Raw genomic sequence first — 19,724 nt, 5'->3', positions numbered from 1 at the left:
ACAAGTTATTACCGACGCCAGGTCCTTAAACTGAGCTTGGAGCGCAATCCTATCGCTCCCTGCTCAGCACGGTGCTTCCGATATGTCAGTTACTGTCACTCTCCGTCTCTGTGAGCAGCTACAGCTTAACTTCATTTATTCCCCAAGTGGCAGGTCCAGTCATTTTTCAGGATCAGTGCCTGTTTTTACCAACTGATTCGTCTGGATTCTTGTCACAGGCAGTTAATTCTTGGTACTCTTCAAGACTTCACCCGCCAGAATACATCAAACTCGCCAAACAAAAAAACGCTGCTTTTAACAACTTGCCCAACTCATCTCTGAGGCAGATGCATTTGTTTGTTCCTTTTCTCTTCGCTAGGTTGTCGCTTATCACTACTGCCAAGCGGATAATGCCTACACCTGCCTGGTGCCAGAGTTTGTGCACAACGTGGCCGCGCTGCTCTGCCGCTCGCCGCAGTTCGTTGCCTACAGGGAGCAGCTCCTGCGAGAGCCCCACCTGCAGAGCATGCTGAGCCTGAGGTCCTGCGTGCAAGACCCCATGGCCTCCTTCCGGAGGGGAGTCCTGGAGCCCTTGGAAAACCTGCACAAAGGTATCGTAATGACCCTCCCACGCACCTTTTTTCTTACTGTTTTTAAAATGCTGCTTACTTGCATCTGGGCGTTTGAACAAAGCCATAGATTAATCCTTCTGCGCCGCATCTCAAGACCTGCGGGGAAGAGGTGGGATCTGGAGAGGCTGAGAATATGCCGTCGTGCTTGCTTGGAAGGGAGGGGTTAACCACCCTTCTCCTGGTGTGCGTTTCAGGGCCGTAGATGAAACGCCAATGACAGCGTGCGTTTGGCTTTCTCTTTCCTTGCTTGCTTCCACATCCCAAATGCAGCCTCGCGGTCCCGAAGGTGAAAACCAGCAAGAGTTTCCAGGCATGGCTCTGCTTATGGCAACATGTTCCGATTTATTTGTTTAGGGGGTGAACGTTTTTCCCTTTCCCTGTCATTATTTAGTGGGCTTTTGAGAATTCAAAGCTTTCACCGGAAGAGCTGATACCATAAAATTCGATAGATACCCTGTGTAAAGCTGCTAGGGCAACGGGTAACAAGCCTTATGCTGATTACAGATTTCAGAGCTTTTTCTAACGCAGCGCTGGTTTGATCTCTTTTTCTTTCTTTCCTCTGCAAGATATAACTAATTCGTTGTGACAATCGCTAAATTTAAGATCTTCGCTCGTTGCCATGAAAACTATCAGAGCGTTGCAGAGTTCAGGACTCTGTTGTCCTGCAAAACGATGTTTATTAAAATGGCGTGCTGCAACTTGGCTGCAAAAAGCGTTCAGATAATTTTCTGTTACCACCCTACGTATGACAGTGTAGGAGCCAACATGAAATAGATGCATCTTCTACCAAATTCAAAGCCCTGTTGTTCAAATCAGCTCTTCAAAAAACAGCGTCCAAACTCGGAGCAGCAGCATCTGGGTCCAACGTGCGTGGTTCCACCAGGCACCGAGCACATGTACAGCCAGCGCAGCTCGGCAGCGGTTGATTTTCCTGGCATGGAGAAATGTCACCGTAGGAGTAGCACGGCTACCCTTTCCTACCAACACTCTGAGCCAAAAAAAAAAAGAGATGCATTTAGGAGCTGCTGCTCTAAAGGAAAATAATTTGTGGTTATTACAGCAACTCCTTGGGAGGTATTCCAGCTATTGGATTCAGAGCATTTCGGAGGGTGCTTATTTTTCTTGCCAAGCAGGTTGACCCTCATCTGGACCTAAGTTCTGGGGGGTGGAAAAATTTTATATAAAAGCTTTTTTTTCTCTCTTGGGCTCTGCACTCAACTCAGCTCCAATGGAGCCAACGATCAGGACTCCCATCTTTCAACCTTGCTGATCGAGAGTGCTGGCAAGCTAATTTGCACCAAGTGTTTTGTAACAAAATGAACAGTGTCTGGAAATTGGTTTTAATATATATAACATTTAAGACTCTGTAAATATATCAGCAGGTCTTTTACAAGGTGCTGCTGAAGCTTTAATGCTACTGGGACAAAATTGTTGCGCAGCCGTTAATGGTGAACGTCACTGAGAAAGTTAGATTCATGTTTCTCAAATATATATTTTTTTCAATCTCAAGGAGTCTAAATTATATATAAGAGAACAAAGTTCTGATTCTTCCCCTGTTCCCTGCTTTCCCCTCTCTCCCTTGGGCTTTATGAGAAACATGAGATGTGGGTATAAAACTCCGGCACTATTCACTCCCAAGATTTCAGAGAGTCATAAAGCGTGTTTTCTAGTGTACCCAATAATCTTACTGAGGAGTTAACTGAAAAAGGATCTATGGTAATTTTAGTGCAAAATACGTGTTTTCCGTATGGATCTTAACAGTATGTTAGGAATTAAGTGCAACTTGGTAACGTAAGGCAAGGACAAGATGGGACTTCGATGCTCAGCAGTACTGAACGCAAGGTGTTAATGAATTTCGGTTCTCCCTGGAACAGCACAGAGACTGCTCATGTCATCGATGAGCGTTTTGTGCTGGGTTTTTATAGAAAATTTCCTCATGCAATTTAAAGTCAAAGGGAAAAGCTAACCTGCCATTCGGAATACTGAGCTTTTTGATAGCAGGATTTATCCATAGTACTTCATGAATCAGAACAAACTTTATACAGACCAGAATCTGTGGTACCTGTTGATAGCATATGCCAGCAATAGGCTCTTGTTTCCCCCCCGTTTTTCAGTTTATGAGGCAAGATTACCTTTGAGAAGATACCGCTTGAGCTGAAGATGCAAGTCTAAAAGCATCTGTATCATTAGTTATAAAGCTATGCTCCGCTCTCAGCGTCTAACATAGAAGCATTCAATGTCTACATCGGTCTGGTCACTGTATTCACCAGCAGCAAAAACATCCTGTTTAAAAAGTCCATGATTTGCTTTTTGTAGGATCTTTTTCATTGCTCCCCACTCATTTATAAAAGAGGTTTGGCTACAGACTTGTGATCAAACTCCTTTACAATACTGGAATTTCAGAGTCATTTTGAACAGTCTCTGCTGAGCAGAGGTTGTGCCCTCCAAAAGGTTGCATGACCAGCCCCACGCATGCCGGCTGATGGTCTCCTCGCCTCAGATGAGCGTTCTGCCCGTGCGTCAGCTTTGCTTCTCTTTCAGAACACTTGCCCAGACCTCAGTTGATCAGGAAGCCAGTGCCCAAAGTGCCAGATTGGAAGGATCTAGAGGTGCTGGGGAGGTGAATTTCTTGGGGAAGCTTCATTTAGCAGTTGCAGAAGTGAAGACAGGCTGACGCCAGGGTGAGCGTTTAACACCAGAACTACAGAGCACCGCTAATAACGTGGTTATTAAAACTTATCAGAAGGATACTGATTCACATCACATAACACTGGACTTTGTGGAAGAGGTGGTTTTTAAAAAGAGGACTTAGCTGTGTTCTCCGTGGGATATCACGGTTGCGTATGTCGTAACCAAAATGTGTATTGTATGAGGAGGCCTGCCTCTGTGTATATGCAATTAATGTATATGCAATTAATGTAGCGTAAGCAAGGTGCTGCTACTGTGTCTTTTTTCTTCTTTAGCAACACCCGATGATGCTTTAAAACACTGTAGTGACTTTGCAGGGTGTTACAGTCCCATGTCTAGCCTTTCAAATAAATGCTTTTGCTTTTTCTCTCAGAGAGGAAGATCCCTGATGAAGATTTCATTATATTAATTGATGGTTTAAATGAAGCTGAATTTCACAAACCGGATTATGGAGACACTATAGTATCATTCCTGAGCAAAATGATTGGAAAATTCCCTTCCTGGCTGAAGCTGGTGGTGACAGTCAGGACAAGTCTACAGGTATGCTGAGAGCAGGAATTGTGATAAACTGTCGTTGTCACAACGGGCTTTGATACAGATGATCTTAGTGGGTATCTGGATTTGCTTAAGACCGTTTATTTCAGGTTGTCCTTTTGGCTTTTTTGTACTTGGATTTACATTCATGTCCCCAGACTCACTCCACAGCATTGCAGGGATCTAATCCAGCATCACTTACGCATGTCAATAAATGTTTATCAGCAAATAGTTGTTCGAGTGAGACAGCTCGCGCGCCGGCGTGTGACTTGCTGGCCGAGCTTATTAGGAGGGTGAGGCCTGATGTCTGTCAGCCTGTGCTGCTCAGGAATATCCTCTCCTCCGTGTGGAAGGGCAAAGTGGTGCATATCTTCATGCCCTTCTGCATGATCCAGAGCGGCGTGATTGTTTCAGTCTGCAGGAGTCAACGTCGGGCCAAGACATTATTCAGCTCAACAAAGAATATCTTGAGCAGGTGCTGAAGCTCTAAGCTGAATGTTGTTTGAGTTATTCTTAAGTATTTTTATTTTAGCTTGCAGCTGGGCGGGTTTTTACCTTCCGCCTGACCTTAGCGACTCCTCACCGCTCTCTTGGCGTAAGGACTAAGCTGACCTTAGTTTGTTGGCTCAACTGCTTGTCTGAAGGGCGCAAGCTGGGAAGCGAACACAATGACCCAGTTAGGGCAGATCTGCTCTTTCAACCGTTTCACAGTAGAGCTGGTTGATTTGCAGCATCACTTGTGGGAACATTCACGCTGATCATTGGAGCCACGAGCCCGAAGGAGACAGACGTCAGAGGGACGAGACACGCGTTTGGGAGCCAGCTCAGAGCCGCTCTTCAGCCGGACCAGCTGCTCTGGGCAGAAAGGCGTCTGCAGCTCTGCATTTCTCACTCGTTCATTACTAGCCGTTTTTTCGTTAGCGCAGGGCTGCACAGTTCATTTTTATGGTGCTCCATTTAAAAGTTTTACTGAGATTTGCCAGTATTTACTGAGATCCACAGGTTGATTTACTGTGGTCCTCCTGGCAGGGAGCTGAGAGCTGGTTCCTGCTCCATCAAGGCAGCCAGCTGCTCCACGCCACCTTCGTAGCTGGGAACGGCCGCTGCTCCCCAAGACACCGGGAGAGCACAGGCTATCTGCTGGTTTGTGCTGCGCTTCTTTTTTTGCTTACTAATGGAGTAGATGAAACATCATTTGGAAGAAATCTTTTTGTAATTGTAGGTAAATTGCATCCCTATGACTTGAATTCCTCATTTAATTAAGGCTTTTGCAGCCCTACGGTTTTCACTGCAAGCTTTAGTTTTGCACTGTGCTCTCCCTCTTTATTTTTTTGGAGGGCCGATGGCTTCTCCTGCAACTGCCTTGTCCAGCTCCGTTGCATCATTTCCCCCTGCTTCACAGTGACTGAGAGCCCACGACACAAGAATTCCTTTGGAAAGGCCTTGGATGAGCTTTGGCTTACGTTGCGTACACATCACCAGTGAGCTCAGCAGATGAGAGGATCCCTGGCCGCGCTACCCTGCAGCAGATAGATGTGTTTATTTTGCACTGGAAAATACACGCTATTACCTGTCCTGATGTTTCCCTGCGTTTCCCTGTTAATTGCAGCTGTGTGATGTGGGAGCGCGCTCCCGGGGAGGTACTTAGCTCGGCTTCAGCAAAATTTCTTCTGGCCTTTTTCTTCTGTCGTCTGGCTGTCCATTCCCCCTGACACGCCAGCAGAAGGGGCGGCATGTCGATACCTGACTGGGGTGGGGTAGGAATAACAAGGGCAATGCTCTGTATGAATTTTCCAGCCCTTTCCGTGGATGCAGTATTAGGAACAGTGTCCTTCATTTCTATTTCAGTCATGTTTCACACACGACCCACTTGATTATAGATGAGCTTGTGAGGTCCTGAGGGCACAAACTGCCATCTTGTGTGCTTGCCCTGATGGAAGAGGTCTTAAAGGAGTCTCAGAGGTGCTATTGTAATATGAATTAAGTTTACTTAATGAATAATAAACACTGCCAGCATGAGTATCCTTTTTTTTTTCTTTCTTTGTAGGAAATAATTAAGCTGTTGCCCTTCCACAGAATATTTTTGGATAGACTGGAAGAGAATGAAGCCATAGACCAGGACCTGCAGGCATATATCCTTCATCGGATACACAGCAGCTCAGAGATCCAGAACAACATCTCGCTTAACGGCAAAATGGACAACACTACGTTTGGCAAGCTCAGTTCTCACCTCAAGACCTTGAGCCAAGGGTCCTACCTGTACCTAAAACTCACTTTTGATCTCATAGAGAAAGGATACCTAGTACTAAAAAGCTCCAGCTACAAAGTAGTCCCAGTGTCTCTGTCAGAAGTTTACCTGTTGCAGTGCAATATGAAGTTCCCAACGCAGTCTTCCTTTGATCGGGTTATGCCTCTCTTGAATGTGGCAGTGGCATCTCTGCATCCATTAACAGATGAACATATTTTTCAGGCCATTAATGCAGGTAACATTGAGGGCACTTTGGAGTGGGATGACTTTCAGCAGAGGATGGAGAACCTTTCTATGTTTCTTATCAAACGTAGAGATATGACACGAATGTTTGTTCATCCCTCTTTCCGAGAATGGCTTATTTGGAGAGAAGAAGGTGAAAAGACCAAGTTTCTTTGTGATCCTAGGTAAGCAAACGCTCTGAGAAATCAGAATTTACAAATGTGTTCAGCTCATACTGTTATCTGAGTCGTTTCGTTTTACGAGGTTGGGCACGGATGCGTCTCACCTGACTTTGGTCTGTGCGCACTGTAGATCTCTACGTCTGTACGCGTATAAAGATCTAAATCTTTATATTGATCATGGTGAAAAATAAGGACCCCCTGGGCACGCAACTGATCCGACAAAGCTAATAGTCATCTTCAGAATGAGATCAGCTGTTCCTCAGAAGGCCCCCAGCTGACCAGCTCCCATACAGGCATCACCAGGGGTGTCTGCATTTCGGGAGATTGCTCCTGCCAGCTCTGAGTGGAGAAGGGGAATCATCCTCCCTTTCTCCAAAGGTACCAAAACCATGTGAAGTAGAGGGTGAGGAGATGAAGGATGAACAGCATGGATACGTCTTTGGCAGTCGGCTTCTTTTTGAAGTTGTGTTCCTCGTAGTCCTACTGAATGTCTTTTTGAAAGCAAGATAAGGAACAGGATGAGGCTCTAGCAATTTTGGACTGTAAATGCATCCATAATCTCAGTCCTGACAGCAGCTGAGTTCCTGGCTTAGCTCACAGGGAAAAGAATTTAATCACGGTTAGATTTATATTCGCTAAACACAATGATCACTATTAACAACGTTATTTTTGTTTCTACTGAAGAGTGGAAACAGACACTCCTGACTGTCGTTCTAGCAGTTTGTCCCTGTAAGCTTCGCTCCATTTGGCCTGCCCATTTCTTAAAATACGATTATAAATATCAGGGAGACACTGGGATTCAAGGCCGTGTCAGTGCATCCCCCAGACCCTGTGGTCAGGGGGAAGGAACTAGGATGGCGTCTGCTGGAACCAAACAGCCACCTGGCCGGTTAAAGCAGCTGTAGCTGTTAGCGGCGTCAGAGTAATTTACCACTTTAAATTTTGTGGTAAACAGGCTGCAGTAGAAAAATACTATATAGCTCCTCCCAATGGGCATCTTCTCTGTTTTAATAGGTTCTACATAACAGTCCTATCGAGCGAACCCTTTGTAAAGCATCTCACAGCAGCAGGTGCCTTTATATCCATCAATGTTAGTTACTTAAATCCTTCCTCGGAGTCATTAAGTGCTTGTCACTGCGTCATGCTTTTCCACCCTGTTTGCAATGCCTGTGCGGCGCTTACGCCTATGGAGCTGAGAGCTTCCTCCCTCCCAGTCACTCCCAGCCGCTGCTGCTGGTTTTGGCTGGCCCCTGTGGTTGTGGCTGGCCTGGCTATAAGAGCTAGTCGTCAGCTGGGCGAGGGTCCGGCAGCCAGCACGCCTGGCAGTTATCACTGATCGCACAGCACTTGCCGTAACGACCCATAGCGAGAGCAACTCGGAAAAATCACTGCTTTCCTTTGTTACCACGGAAAGAAAATTAAGGTGCAGGATGCTGACCTGGTGGGTAAGACACCCGTGTCTGTTGGGTGCTGGAAGCAATGCGTACGGCTAGGTTGCAGTGGGAACTGTGGTCCTCTGCGTCCAGAAATACTCGTCTGCATCTCGCAGCGATGGGTAAGGGCGTTCTCCGAATACCAAATTCAGAATGAAACTCAAACTTGCTGCATTTTAGGTGGTTTCGCACTGAAACCAGGCATGCAGCCACGTGTGGTTTTAGCGTGGAGGCACAAATCAGCCCCTATTCGCTCGACAAGTCACCAGCGATGTGAGAGACCTCTGCTCAGGGTTTGGGTTTGGTGCTGCCTTCATGAACATCACGAACCATTCAGGAGACTTCCAGGCATCACTTTTCATCCTGTACGTGCCATTTCACGTGATAAATTAATGGTGACTTTAAAGTGTACGGGAAACGCTCGTGCTCTTCGCAAGTAGGGAAGCCCTGCAGAGCTAACCCGACCGAGCTCCTCGCCGCTGGCAAGAATGTTGAAATGCGTGTAACGGGCTCCCACTGCCTTGAGTGTGAGTCCATACGTTCTGGAGGACTAATAAATATCTCTAATGCATAATGTGCACTAATTGCATTACACTCTGATGGTAGATAATGAAACAGGATACATTTCGGTGATTAATAGACTGGACCCCCTGAGATTCAGCTATTGTGCTCCTCAAAATCCTCCTGTCCAGCTCTCAGGGAAGAGCTAATATTGAGCTGTTGAGCTCAGAGCATGGTAAACCCTTAGCGACGATTAAGATAAGTAATGCTTTTTCATTTTATTTCTTCTAAAAGAAGCACAGCTTGCCATCGATGGAGCTCATAGGAGTAGCCTGTGAGAATTTGCCTGCGTCTGGTTTGTTCACAGCCAGCCTGATGTCTTTCTGCTCACTTGGGAATTGAGAAGACGTGGCAACTGTATGGGCGGCTCCCGAAGTTCAGCAGCCGGCGTTGCAGAAATGCGCCGTTCACGTGAAGCTTCTTGACCTTGCCGTGTCGGTACATAAAGGGTCACGTTGCTGAGGCCGATTTTTATCCCAGGAGAAGAGCTTTGAAGTGAAATGTGTTTTTGTGAAGGCGCTTTTAATTGACTTACGCTGACAGAGTGTCCAGGTGTGAGGGCATTATGAAGGAAATCGGGATAATGGGCCTCGCGGCCACGGCACTGCAGCGGGGGCAATCTTCCTTGTTTCATTAACGAGAACGAGTTCCTCTGTTCTCGGAAGCACGGAAAAGAGGGGAGAGGAAGAACACAATGTCCACAAAGTCACCTTTTTCTACGCTTTTAAGATAAACAGCGGATCTCCATCCTCGGCTTTCTGTGTTAGCCTGTTGAGGTGCTAACCCTCTTCTTTGAACGCTCACCGTGCGTTTGCTGTCCAAAGCCAAGGCTAATTGGCATCGAAGGGGAGCGCTGTCGCTGCGGGCTCTCCCGCAGGGGAACTCCCTCATCGTCCACCGTTGTTTAATAACAGGACACCAAAAAAGTGTTTGTCAGAGCGTCTAACCAGCATTGTGGTAACGACTTCCCCAGCCTGTCAGCGCAGCACTATTAACCAAGCGTCTTAGTTGACAAATAACATAAAACATTTTAGGGGAAGGCCCAATCTTTTGTGACTGGTGCACAGAGGAAGCGGTTGTTAATGTACGTTCGCTCTTACAGTTATTAACCTAAATTCTGCTATAATGCTGTGCTGTTTTCTGCCTAGACTTAACCAGAAACTTCCATGCCATTATTTTCCGTGCTTTTACAATGCTAATAAAATGTTTTATCCCTGTGCTGCTGCTGAAAGGACTGTGAGAGAGGCAGAAGTGAAGTGATTTGCCCTGGCAAGGCGGTAAAAGAGCTGTAGTCAGATACGGACCCCAGAAGTGAAATTACTCTATCCAGATTTAAGTATCAACATCTGAGTTCCTTGTCTAGACTTGCTTTATAGTCAGAGGAGAGGAATAAGAATGATTCATTTCCTCACAAGCTAAAAGGCTAAAATAGGTCAGATGAAGAGTGCCTGGGAAGCGCCTGCTCCTGTTGATCTGTGGATGGAGCTCGGGGTGATGGGCTCACCAGGAGATGTCCCCGGTGTTGGCAAAACTGGATGAGATTAATCTGTCCAGGCTGCTCCTCTAACCAAGGCACAGGGTTTTGAGGTAGATTCACAGATCTTCTTTTCTTGCACAGGAAAACTAAGGAAGGCAAAAGATACGCTCTGCGCTGTCGCGCACATATGACTGTCTCAATTTGGGCTTTTGCTTCTCAGGGTGGCAGCGGACCAGCCAACGCTGTGTGTGCTGGTGGTGTGTCCCCTTCCATCACCACTCACTCTGGAGCGGGGTAGAAACAGGCTGTTTGGCTGCACTGCCCCGGGAACTTCCCCGCAGCCACGAGTCCTCAGCAAAATGAAGCATTTAGATCTTCTCCTCAAGCACTTCACCTGTGGCTTGGGTTCATCTCACCCAATTCTAGGTGCTTGCAGGCAGTCGCTCTGGTCTCCTTTAGTACTTGAAGCGATTTGTCTGGCCTGTTTCAGCCGTTGCCTTGGGTGAGCTGAATCCCATCACCGATCCCCTCCGCTGCCTGGAGGGCAGTCCAGGGCGGCTGGCTCCCCGACGTGCTGCTCCCAGGGAGGTGACCTGACCTGCACCGGGCTGGAACTCGGGGGAGACGGGAGGCTGCAGGGGTGGTGCCTTCGGCGTAGGCTCGCCCCCGTTTGCCGAGCTCTGGAGGTGCAGCCCAAGGTGTCTCTCCCACCGGGGCTGCGGTGTCGGGTAGGCAGAGCAGCAGCTCTGCTGCGCTGGCCTTTAAGGCCAGTCTGCAAGTAAGCGTAACGAAGAACGCTTTTTGTCTGCAGAAATTAAGATGTTCCTTAACACGACGAAGGCTCTATCCTGCTTCTGGCTCCTTGCCGTTGCACAGATGTTTGGTTACGGCACATAACTCTGTGGTTTACCATATGATGGGGCCAGAAGCTTTTTTTTCCTTCCATAAGAAGAGCAAGAGCAGCGAGAACAGCAGTCACCAGCGTGATGATGGGGGAGAGTCTCCTGGTAGAGAACTTTGGAGGAATATCCTGCTGCGCACGGGATGTTCTCACGGCGCAGAGATGCAGAACTGTTCCCATGGATGCTACCGATGCGGTGTTAGCCTGGAACCCCGAACATCTGTGGCCGGGTTTCCAAAAAGCTGAGTGCTCAGGTATGGAGAGAGACCCGGCAGGCATTTGGCATCGCTCAAAATCAGGGCGTTGGTGCCTTCTTCAGGGATGGCACCGCTGGGCTGGGCTGTTCTGAAACGTGGAAGCTTGGAAACACTGCATGAGGAATCGATAATCTGCAACAGATGTTCTCTTCAGTGCACCAAGACTTGATCAGGCAGCTCCTGCTCATTGACTTGCTTAGAAGATCTATAATAATCAGGGATATCACAAAAAAAATAATCAGGCAGAAGTACTGGTGGCTCCATCAGTGAGGTTGAGGGCATGTCCTCATCTCTTCCCTCCTCTTCACATCCACAAACCAAATCTGCCCCTGTCCCTGGAACCCCAGCGAAAGGCACCCTGCGGGGTTTAGCAGGCAGCAGCGATCCAGAAGTATGCGTCGCGAACCCACGCTGAGTTGCCATGGTTTCCAGCAGAGCTGCCTTTTGATACAATAGTGCAGGTATTTTGCGTTTTCCTTTCCCTCTCAGGAGGCATGCTGCAAGTGGAGACTTTTCCTACACAAAATTAATGTTTTAATATATTACCCAGCAAAATTATAGAGTGTGTACATTAGAAAAAAATACAGGGTTTGTTTGGGTTTTTTTCTTTCATTTTGATGGAATGCTTAATCTGATTGACAAATAACCATCCCCGGTCAAAAGAGAATTCATTTAGAAAGTTTGGAGGAAAAGAAGTCGGTGAAAATGGTATTTATAGAAATTCAGGGATACAACAAACAGCTTTAAATGGGGGCTGGGTTCGTACATGTCATGGTTTTAGCTTCTTAAAAATTACCCCCAGTTGGCTCCTCCATACGTAGCTCACTTTGTCATCATGGTGCATGGATTATTTGACTTTCTTCCTGTTTTATAAGATTCTGAAAAGCTCTTAAAATATACTCTGCTTTGTTGTGAGCTGAAATGCTCAAGTGCTCCCCAAAACTCAGGCTATGTCTTAAGTGTTTTCTCTGTGTTCACGTGGGATGGACTTAGTGAAGGAAAGGTGCTGTTTGAATTCAAGGTGAGGCAAAATAACGGGTGTAGGATTTCTTTTAGTCCCTTAGGTACTTATGGATCAAATTAAAAATACTGCGGCTCCCGCTGGCACCTTGTGAGGATGGAGATGAAATAATCAGATTTTCGCAAGCGGTCGGCAGTCAGCAGCAACCCCAGCGCTCGAGGTGTGGCAGGGAGCTGAGCGCTGCTGCTTCCATTATTATTTAGCATTGCTTTACCGTTGGAATTACCTCTCTTAATGTGTTTTTCATGGCTCCAGAGTGCCAGTCTTTTAGCTGAGCGTGTATTGTAGCTCACACTGGGCTTTTCTGAGTGCCCCCAGGTACAGGTACCTGCCAGCACTCGGCGCATCAGCAGAACCAGGAGGGGTATGTTGTAATTGGTTGTTTTGCTGGTTCCAGCCGCGGGCTGGGCGCCACATGTCACCGAAATACATGAGGTCAGGTTTTTTTTTCCTTGCCCAGCCTGCTCTCCGGTCATCTGCACTTGTGCAAGGCCTGTGCTGAGTTAATACAGTTACCGCATCACCACAGGATCTGGTGTTTTAAGATCGCATCTACAGCTCCCATTTTGGCAGAAGTGTGGAGCGTGGTGGAAGCAGTGGCTTAGCTGTGATTTGGGACAGGGCTTTGTCTATACCCGTAGCATAAGAACACCAGTACAATGTTTCTTGTTCTTCTGATTTACTCCTCAAGCAGACCGTAGTGAGTGCCGTATTTTTGGATCACAAGGACGAATCCATCATAATGTCCTCCAGTTAACTGGAGGGGCAAACGCAATCTGTTCACCGAGCAGTAGGGACCTGATGGAGTGCTGACTCTGAGAATACAACTTCTAGGCCTCCCATATGACTTCCAGAGTCAAGTTTTCCTGATTCATTGACTTGTAACCTAGTACATTTTGAAATACAGAAAGAGCAGGCAACAGCTCAACAAAATGAGTGTAGGAAGCTCATTTTATGCAAGTATCCGTGTCGCCAGCGTCTCTAGATGTTGCCTCTAATCTCATGCAGAAATACGGAGATGAAAAAAATAAGTTATTAAAGCCCTTGGTAGTAAGCTGGGCAGCTGAAACAGGGACTTCTCTGAGCATCAGAAGCCAATGCTTGTGTAACACGGGGTTCAGGACAGAAGAGAAGGAAACCAGAACTCACGCCTGTGGTGGTGGCTCTGTGTCTAGGGAAGCAGCAAAGTGGCTTAGCTGCAGGTTTTTCCTCTGAAACTTGGGCAGGGCTGCAGCTGCAGCCTCAGTTGGAAGAGAAGAGGAGAAACGGGAGACATTATAAATCATGACAGATGAGATGGAGAGCAGATGTGATCGCTGCCACCATAAAGGACATCAGTAGAGCAGCTTGTTTTAACTGGCTCATTAGACATGCAACCTAAGCATTCGGATATATTGAATATATTTAGTGTCTTGAGTTACTGTCCTCATAAAATCTTTTTCTTTTTTTCTGGGCTGTAAGCTGCTGTATGCTGTACCATTTTCACATTCAAATGGAAGAAAATATTCACGGAGCAATCCGTTCCGTGGCATGGAGCCACCAAGAAGAGAGAAATGGAGTTAATCAGAGGCAATATCAATGCTGACTGAAGAAAGAAATGTTGCTTAATTTATTCCTGTTATTTCATAGAGCAGTTTGGGTTGGGAGGGACCTTTAAAGGTCACGTAGTCCAGCCCCCCTGCAATCAGCAGAAACATTTCATTCCTCAAATCTTAAGACCCTCTTATGGAGCAAAGCCATCTTCCAGCAGTTCACTAGCGAGCAGCCCTGACTTTGTTCCATCTTGCTTCTTACATGGTCACTTACTCCTGGTCAAAGCGGCAGTAAAGCACTTCCAAATCCCAGTCCACATTCTTCTGTAACCCCATATATTTTAAATTACGTCAAGTTGAATGAGAACCTGGATTACATCAGGTTGAGTGTATCACCGTTGGTCTTTTGAGATGTTCTCAGTCTGTTAACTGTGTAGTCACTAGAAAGCTTACTAAAAGATGTCGATATTCATTTTACCCATCCAACGTATTTATTAAGTATGCCAGCAGTCTTTCACACTGCTCTTGGACAACGCTTCTTTTCTCTGAATATAAAGCAATCTGTTCTTGGCAACCAGCAGATTTTCTGAAAAGCCTTATGAACCGAACGGAGACAAGGGAATTGCATCTTTACTCTGTGGATATGGTTTTTTAAATCTCATTAAGTCAGGGCCTGTAAGCATTTGGAAATGCTTTATTCTTTCCTTTATCCTTCCTTTTTTGTTCTGTATTTTTAAATCATTGTAGGTATCTTTTGTTACCTTAAATCTGAAGGATGCCATCAGAGTGGTCTGGTTTTCCTCGTTGCTGCTTCTCCTGGCAGCTCCCGACGGCCGACTGCCGTTGTTTCGTGCAGTGTAGAGGTTCTCCAGGGTCGGCTCCTGACGTGGATGCAGCTCCGTTATCCCAGATAAACTACGGACAAACTCTGTCTCTGTGATAGCCAAGTGTGCAACATAATCTGAGGCAGGCACTCCCCATCCTTGATAAAATAGGGGTGCAGCATGGTTAGTACTTAGGGAATTTTTAATAGACAGCCTTGAGAAATAAAGCTGACGCCGGGATTGTGAGCAGGTCAGCAGCAGTCTCAGTTTCAGCTGAGCTGCATCAGTGAGGTCGTTGCTGTTACATCTCTGACAGTTACTTGAATAAACTTCCTACCTGAATGATATGCCTGTGGATGCTGTTAATACCACATCAGAGGGGTAAGGAGCTTTCCAGCTCATTCAAAATTAAAAGTCATTAAGCACAAATGCTCTAAAGCACCTCTTAATGCTGCAGATCTTGTTAACTGCTGTTCGTTCCTCTCCCGGCCGCGTCTCGCGCGCGCTCCATCGGCCTCCCCTGCCTGCCTGGGGCCGAGGACGTGGGGCAAGGCAGCGCTGGCTGCATTTGGAGCTTGTGCTTCCTGAGCACGTCCCTCTAGATGCAAACAGGATTGTAGCCGTGCAGATGGTATTGGTTTTACTGGTGTTCAGTCACACCCTGGCAATGAAGAAACATCCAGTGAGCCTATTGATTTTATGAGATGTCAGAAACTTAAGTCTTCCATCGCCAAGATGCTGTTACTTAAATTAAAATTACTCTTAAGAATAGGCCAGATGCCGTTAAGTGATTCCATTTCTGCTTTTCACAGAGTGGTTTGTGCAGTTCTCTAGCTCTCCTTTACACAAACCTCGGTTTTGCTGCTTTTACTGCTTAGACTACATGAGGCCGTGGGGAATGGTAACAAAGTGCTAAGGGTTAGGATGATGACTGCGTGTGGATTTTTTGTGCAATGCCTTGTCTCCTGTAAACCAGAAAGAGTCGGTCTAGCACTTCTGCTTGGCAGCATCATGGTTGAAATATTAATTTATTTTCGGATGTCTTTCTAAGAGACCTGCTTCAGTGGAACCGGGGTGCTGGACTTGGTATGCAGCTCTAGGGCATCTATTGATGCATGGGTTGAGCCTTACCTGGACTGGACTTGGTTTGCAAGCCTAACCCATGCATCTGTTGATGTATGGATTGAGCCTTATCATCTGTACTATAAAAAAAAGTAAGCTTAGATATTCACGTATGGCCCCTTCTAGCCTGGAAATCTCATGTTTAATACCCAGAGTGATGGGTTTCTAGTTTCCAGTGGAGGCCGTTAAGTGTTCCTCTGTGTAATGAACAGTCGTGATTACAGTAGGAGTGGGTCAGTGCAAATAAGGCAGCTGTTGGGTGAAGAAAGCAAGTAGCAACTGTGCTGGCACAGGTTTCTTGTCCTGCTCGTCAGGAAGTGTGTCTGCAGTTTCCTAAAGCAGCTAGAATCGGTAGCGCACCACTGCTGTGTCCTCGGTTGTTTCTAGGCAGGGTGATGGTTTTTGATCAGGTACTCCATAGCTTGTCTCGCTGCAATGAGATCTGACCCGAGGGATGGGAAGATTTTTCTTGGCTTTGAACTTGGCTGTCCCAGTTAGCTCAGCAAATTAAACCAGTGTTTAATTCTGTAGGAAAGAATATCGCACATTTAAGAGCGTTCCCTATTTTGTTCGAGTTTTCTTGTATAGGGTTAATTCCTTCCAAGTTAATTTGCAGTTACAACATCGGAGGGGAACTGCGTCCAAAAATCAATAAATCAGTTTTGGTGATCGAGTGATCCTTCAAGAGGAGCTGAGTGAGCTGAGCTTGGCCTTTCTGCAGCCTGGACAGACATCCTTCTGAGAGCGAGGGAGGCTCCAGGCTTTGTCAGAGCAGACATTATTCTCTGTGCCGAAGTTACAAAACTGCACTCTGCAGAGCTGAATAAAATATGAATACGCATCTCTTGGAAGACCAGATTCACTGGGCACAATGTCAAATCTCTGGATGTTGGAATGGTTTCATGGGATTAGCTGGGAGAAGGGAGAGGTGGGTGTAAATCAGGGAATTTGGACTTCGGTAGGTTCAGAAGTAAACGGGACTGATTCTCACTTATTTTTTGCCTGTCTTTTCCTCCAGTAGTGCAGTGCCTTAACACTAGAGTAATTTCACACCCTTTTAAATCTCTTTCTTTGCCTGAGGGATAGAGTAGCATAGATGAAGCACAGATCCAGAAGCTTTCAATATTTTCTTTTGCCTTTCCCCATGCTCCATCACAGCTCTTTGATCACGCTGGTATTTTATTAACGGCACCTTGTCCCCTTCATCTGTGGCACGAGGGACCGGGGCGCGATGAGGGATGTGCTGGAGGTACCGCCTCCCTGCGTCGCCTCGCTCTGCGCCCGCGGCTGTGCGCGCCTCGGCTTCAGGTGACCGGGAGCGGACGTGTAGGGACCGCTCTGGTGAATCCAGCCCCTCCGCTTGTGCCCGTGCGTAGCCTTCACTTACATTAGCCCTCCTCGTTGCTGCTGCGTGTGTGCACCAGTTCGTGCTATGCAGGGGCTTGAAGGGTGAAGACTCGCCTTTGTGTCTGGATGTAAGCAGGTATGCGCGCATCCACGCAGGCAGCCCCGGCCGCCGCGGGAGCCGGCGCTGACCCAGGCAGCCTGCGAGAGCAGACAAAGGCTGCCGGAGCTCAGCTGGCAGCGCTATTAATTTTTCACAAAAAGAAATCTTACATTAAAAATAGAAAAATCTCTGATGATAAACTCCGCAGTGGTGAAATTCAAAGCAAATCATTTCACTGAGCTCCTTGATGTAGAAATCATTACTGCCATCCTCTGCTGTATTTAAAAAAAAAAAAAGAAAGAAGAAAAAGAGCCTGTGCTGTCGGAATCTGGTTTAGCATGCAATTAACGTTGACAGAACAAGTGACTGCAAGTATTTATCAGCAAGCCGAAAGCCGAGGTCTGGGAAACATTGCGGAGGTAATGGATTACTCCTGAATACTGTTCTTTATTCTGGAATAGTTCATACATGCCGTATTCATAACCGCCAAAGTCCTGCATATAATGAAATTTAGGTAAATACCCTACCAGCCGCAGCTGAAAAGCAATTTAGGAGCTAACTGTGGAACGTGGGCCCGTGTGGCAGACAGGAGCTGCACTTCATCTCTCGCGGCCAAGAAAAGGCACATCAGAAGTTTCTGGACCCTCAGCTCATGCTTAGGATTAATGCAGTTACGGCTCCGTTCAGAGCCTTCCCGAGCGTTTCGAAGAGGTTTCCATCAGCCCGGCTCAACAAGCGAACAGGTGGCGTTATTTCCTCTTCTGTGACGTGAAAAACAGAGGTAGAGAGGGGTGGCTGCGGGCCCCTGTGCGCAGCCGCCCGCGGACCCGGAGCAGAAAGCCGCTTTCTCCCCAGAAAGGTAATGAGCTGACGGCTCTGAATGAAGTTGCACTACCAGCCTCTGAGCGGAGGTAAATGCATTGGCTCTTCTCCAAACCGTAAGCGCAGCATTGTGAATCTGATGAGCTATTGAGATGCATTGAGTGTATTAGAGTGATTATAGGTTTTCATAATCTGGCTGAACGGGGACGGATAAAATCTAGCAATTGCTGCGCTCCTTGACTTGCAGCTGTATCTAGCAACACTCAAGCTGTGCCTCATAGCCACTTGTTCCCTTCTGCTTCGGTTCTCCTTTCCATGGGCATTCCCGGAGGTTAATCAGCGTAATGAGCAAACGTATTTGTCCGTCTCCTTTAAAAGGATGTGACCTGATGTTCGCCTCCCACTCCAAGGATGGGGGACAAAGAGGGGAAAGGAAGGCAAGGCAACAGGCTGTAGATAACTTAAGGTGCTACAACCACTTCCAAGGCCCTTCTGTTTTCCCAGCTTCTTATGCTTTGCCCCTTCTGTTGGCGCGATGCGGAGAGCTCTCACAGCGCCGCCCGCGCGTGGGAAGCGGTGGCGCTGCCCTGTGCACAAGGCGCCCTGCCTGGTTATGAGCTCTCAGCTGAGCTACACCTTGATGGGCTGAGTGTCACCGCCTGGCAGAGCTTCTCCTTCTCCGGTGACGGGGAGCGGGGAGCTACGGGATCCCCACTGGGCGTCTCGCCGCGTGCCAGGCCAGGGCGTGGAGAGGAGCGCGACAGGGAAAGCATGCAGAAAAAGAGGTTTTCTTCAGTTTCTTTTTCAGCTCAAGTCACCCTACGTGTGAAGGGTACCATCAGTCAAAGAAAACATTTCAGACAACAGTTTATTGTTTGAGTTGATGGTGCCTCTGTAAATGTGATTGCATTTTGGAGAGAGGCACAATAGAATTTATCACCAGCGAAGGAGTTTCTTTTGTTACATGTAAGTGGGATGCGGGGCTCTTTCACCTATCAAGACCTGGGGATGAAGTCCTGCCTTGTAAAAAAGAGACATTTTGTTTTCCATCCCGCTCCTCCAGCGGGCACACGTCCACCTCCTACCAGTACCACGAGGTCTGGCAGACCAGCGTCGGGCTCCGCTAAAATGAATCCGTATGTTATCAGTCCAAAAGGAGGCCCGCTGGCAGGGCCGAGGGGGGCCCTTGCCAAACACCTGGCTGCGACACTGCAAGCGTTTCACTTTTGTTCTGAGTTTATTTTGAGACAGGGGTAACTATTCTGCCTGGACGGAGACGGCGCTGGTAAAGCCCCACCGTTGTGAAAGCTTCGTGTCTTCCATAATACGTACTTGTCATTTGGCCACGCAAAACACTCTTCTGCTTTACCAAATCGTGATGAGCTAATAACATTCCCTGTCCTTAAAAGCCCTTTTAAAGCCACAGTTGATATCATATTTTCTTTTCTTTGGCTGGAAGGGGTTTAATTGCTTTTATGCGTAGTCACATTTTGATGTAGTTCTAGAAATGACGTGGGTTAAAAAGGACTCCCTTGCAAGTACCATGAAGCTTAAAGAAGGATATGAATTTGTTGGTGAAACCAAGAAAATTTCAGCTCCCCGGACCATGGAGGTCCAGGCGTGGAGCCTCGGCGGCCTCCTCCCCTGCCCGCTGCGTCTCCTGCTGTTGCATCCCCACCTGCCCGCAGGGGCAGGTATTTGCCGATCTCATCCTCAGATGGGTTGCGATACTTCGCGTTTCTGCACTGCCTCTGTTCTGTGCGTGTGCGGAGAATCAGCTTTTCGCATGTTTGAGGAGACCCGGGCACGCTGACCTTTCAGTGTTACAAGCTGGAAATTTGT

General features: G+C 47.3%; 1 protein-coding gene across 13 annotated transcripts in view; it reads left to right on the top strand.

The window, feature by feature from the left end:
* TANC2 (tetratricopeptide repeat, ankyrin repeat and coiled-coil containing 2) overlaps positions 1-19,724 on the top strand; it is a 288,782-nt gene that overhangs the window by 232,426 nt on the left and 36,632 nt on the right. For all 13 annotated transcript variants that reach the window (XM_064473522.1, XM_064473526.1, XM_064473528.1 and 10 more), the window contains 3 exons: positions 359-590; positions 3,673-3,839; positions 5,881-6,488. In XM_064473522.1, coding sequence (XP_064329592.1) covers positions 359-590; positions 3,673-3,839; positions 5,881-6,488 — 1,007 coding nt within the window. The remainder of the gene's footprint in view (positions 1-358; positions 591-3,672; positions 3,840-5,880; positions 6,489-19,724) is intronic.

This window comes from Phalacrocorax carbo, chromosome 25 (genome assembly GCF_963921805.1).
Source record: "Phalacrocorax carbo chromosome 25, bPhaCar2.1, whole genome shotgun sequence".
Taxonomy (NCBI): domain Eukaryota; kingdom Metazoa; phylum Chordata; class Aves; order Suliformes; family Phalacrocoracidae; genus Phalacrocorax; species Phalacrocorax carbo.
Note: the sequence above shows the minus strand (reverse complement) of the source record. Positions and strands in the feature narration are given on the sequence as shown.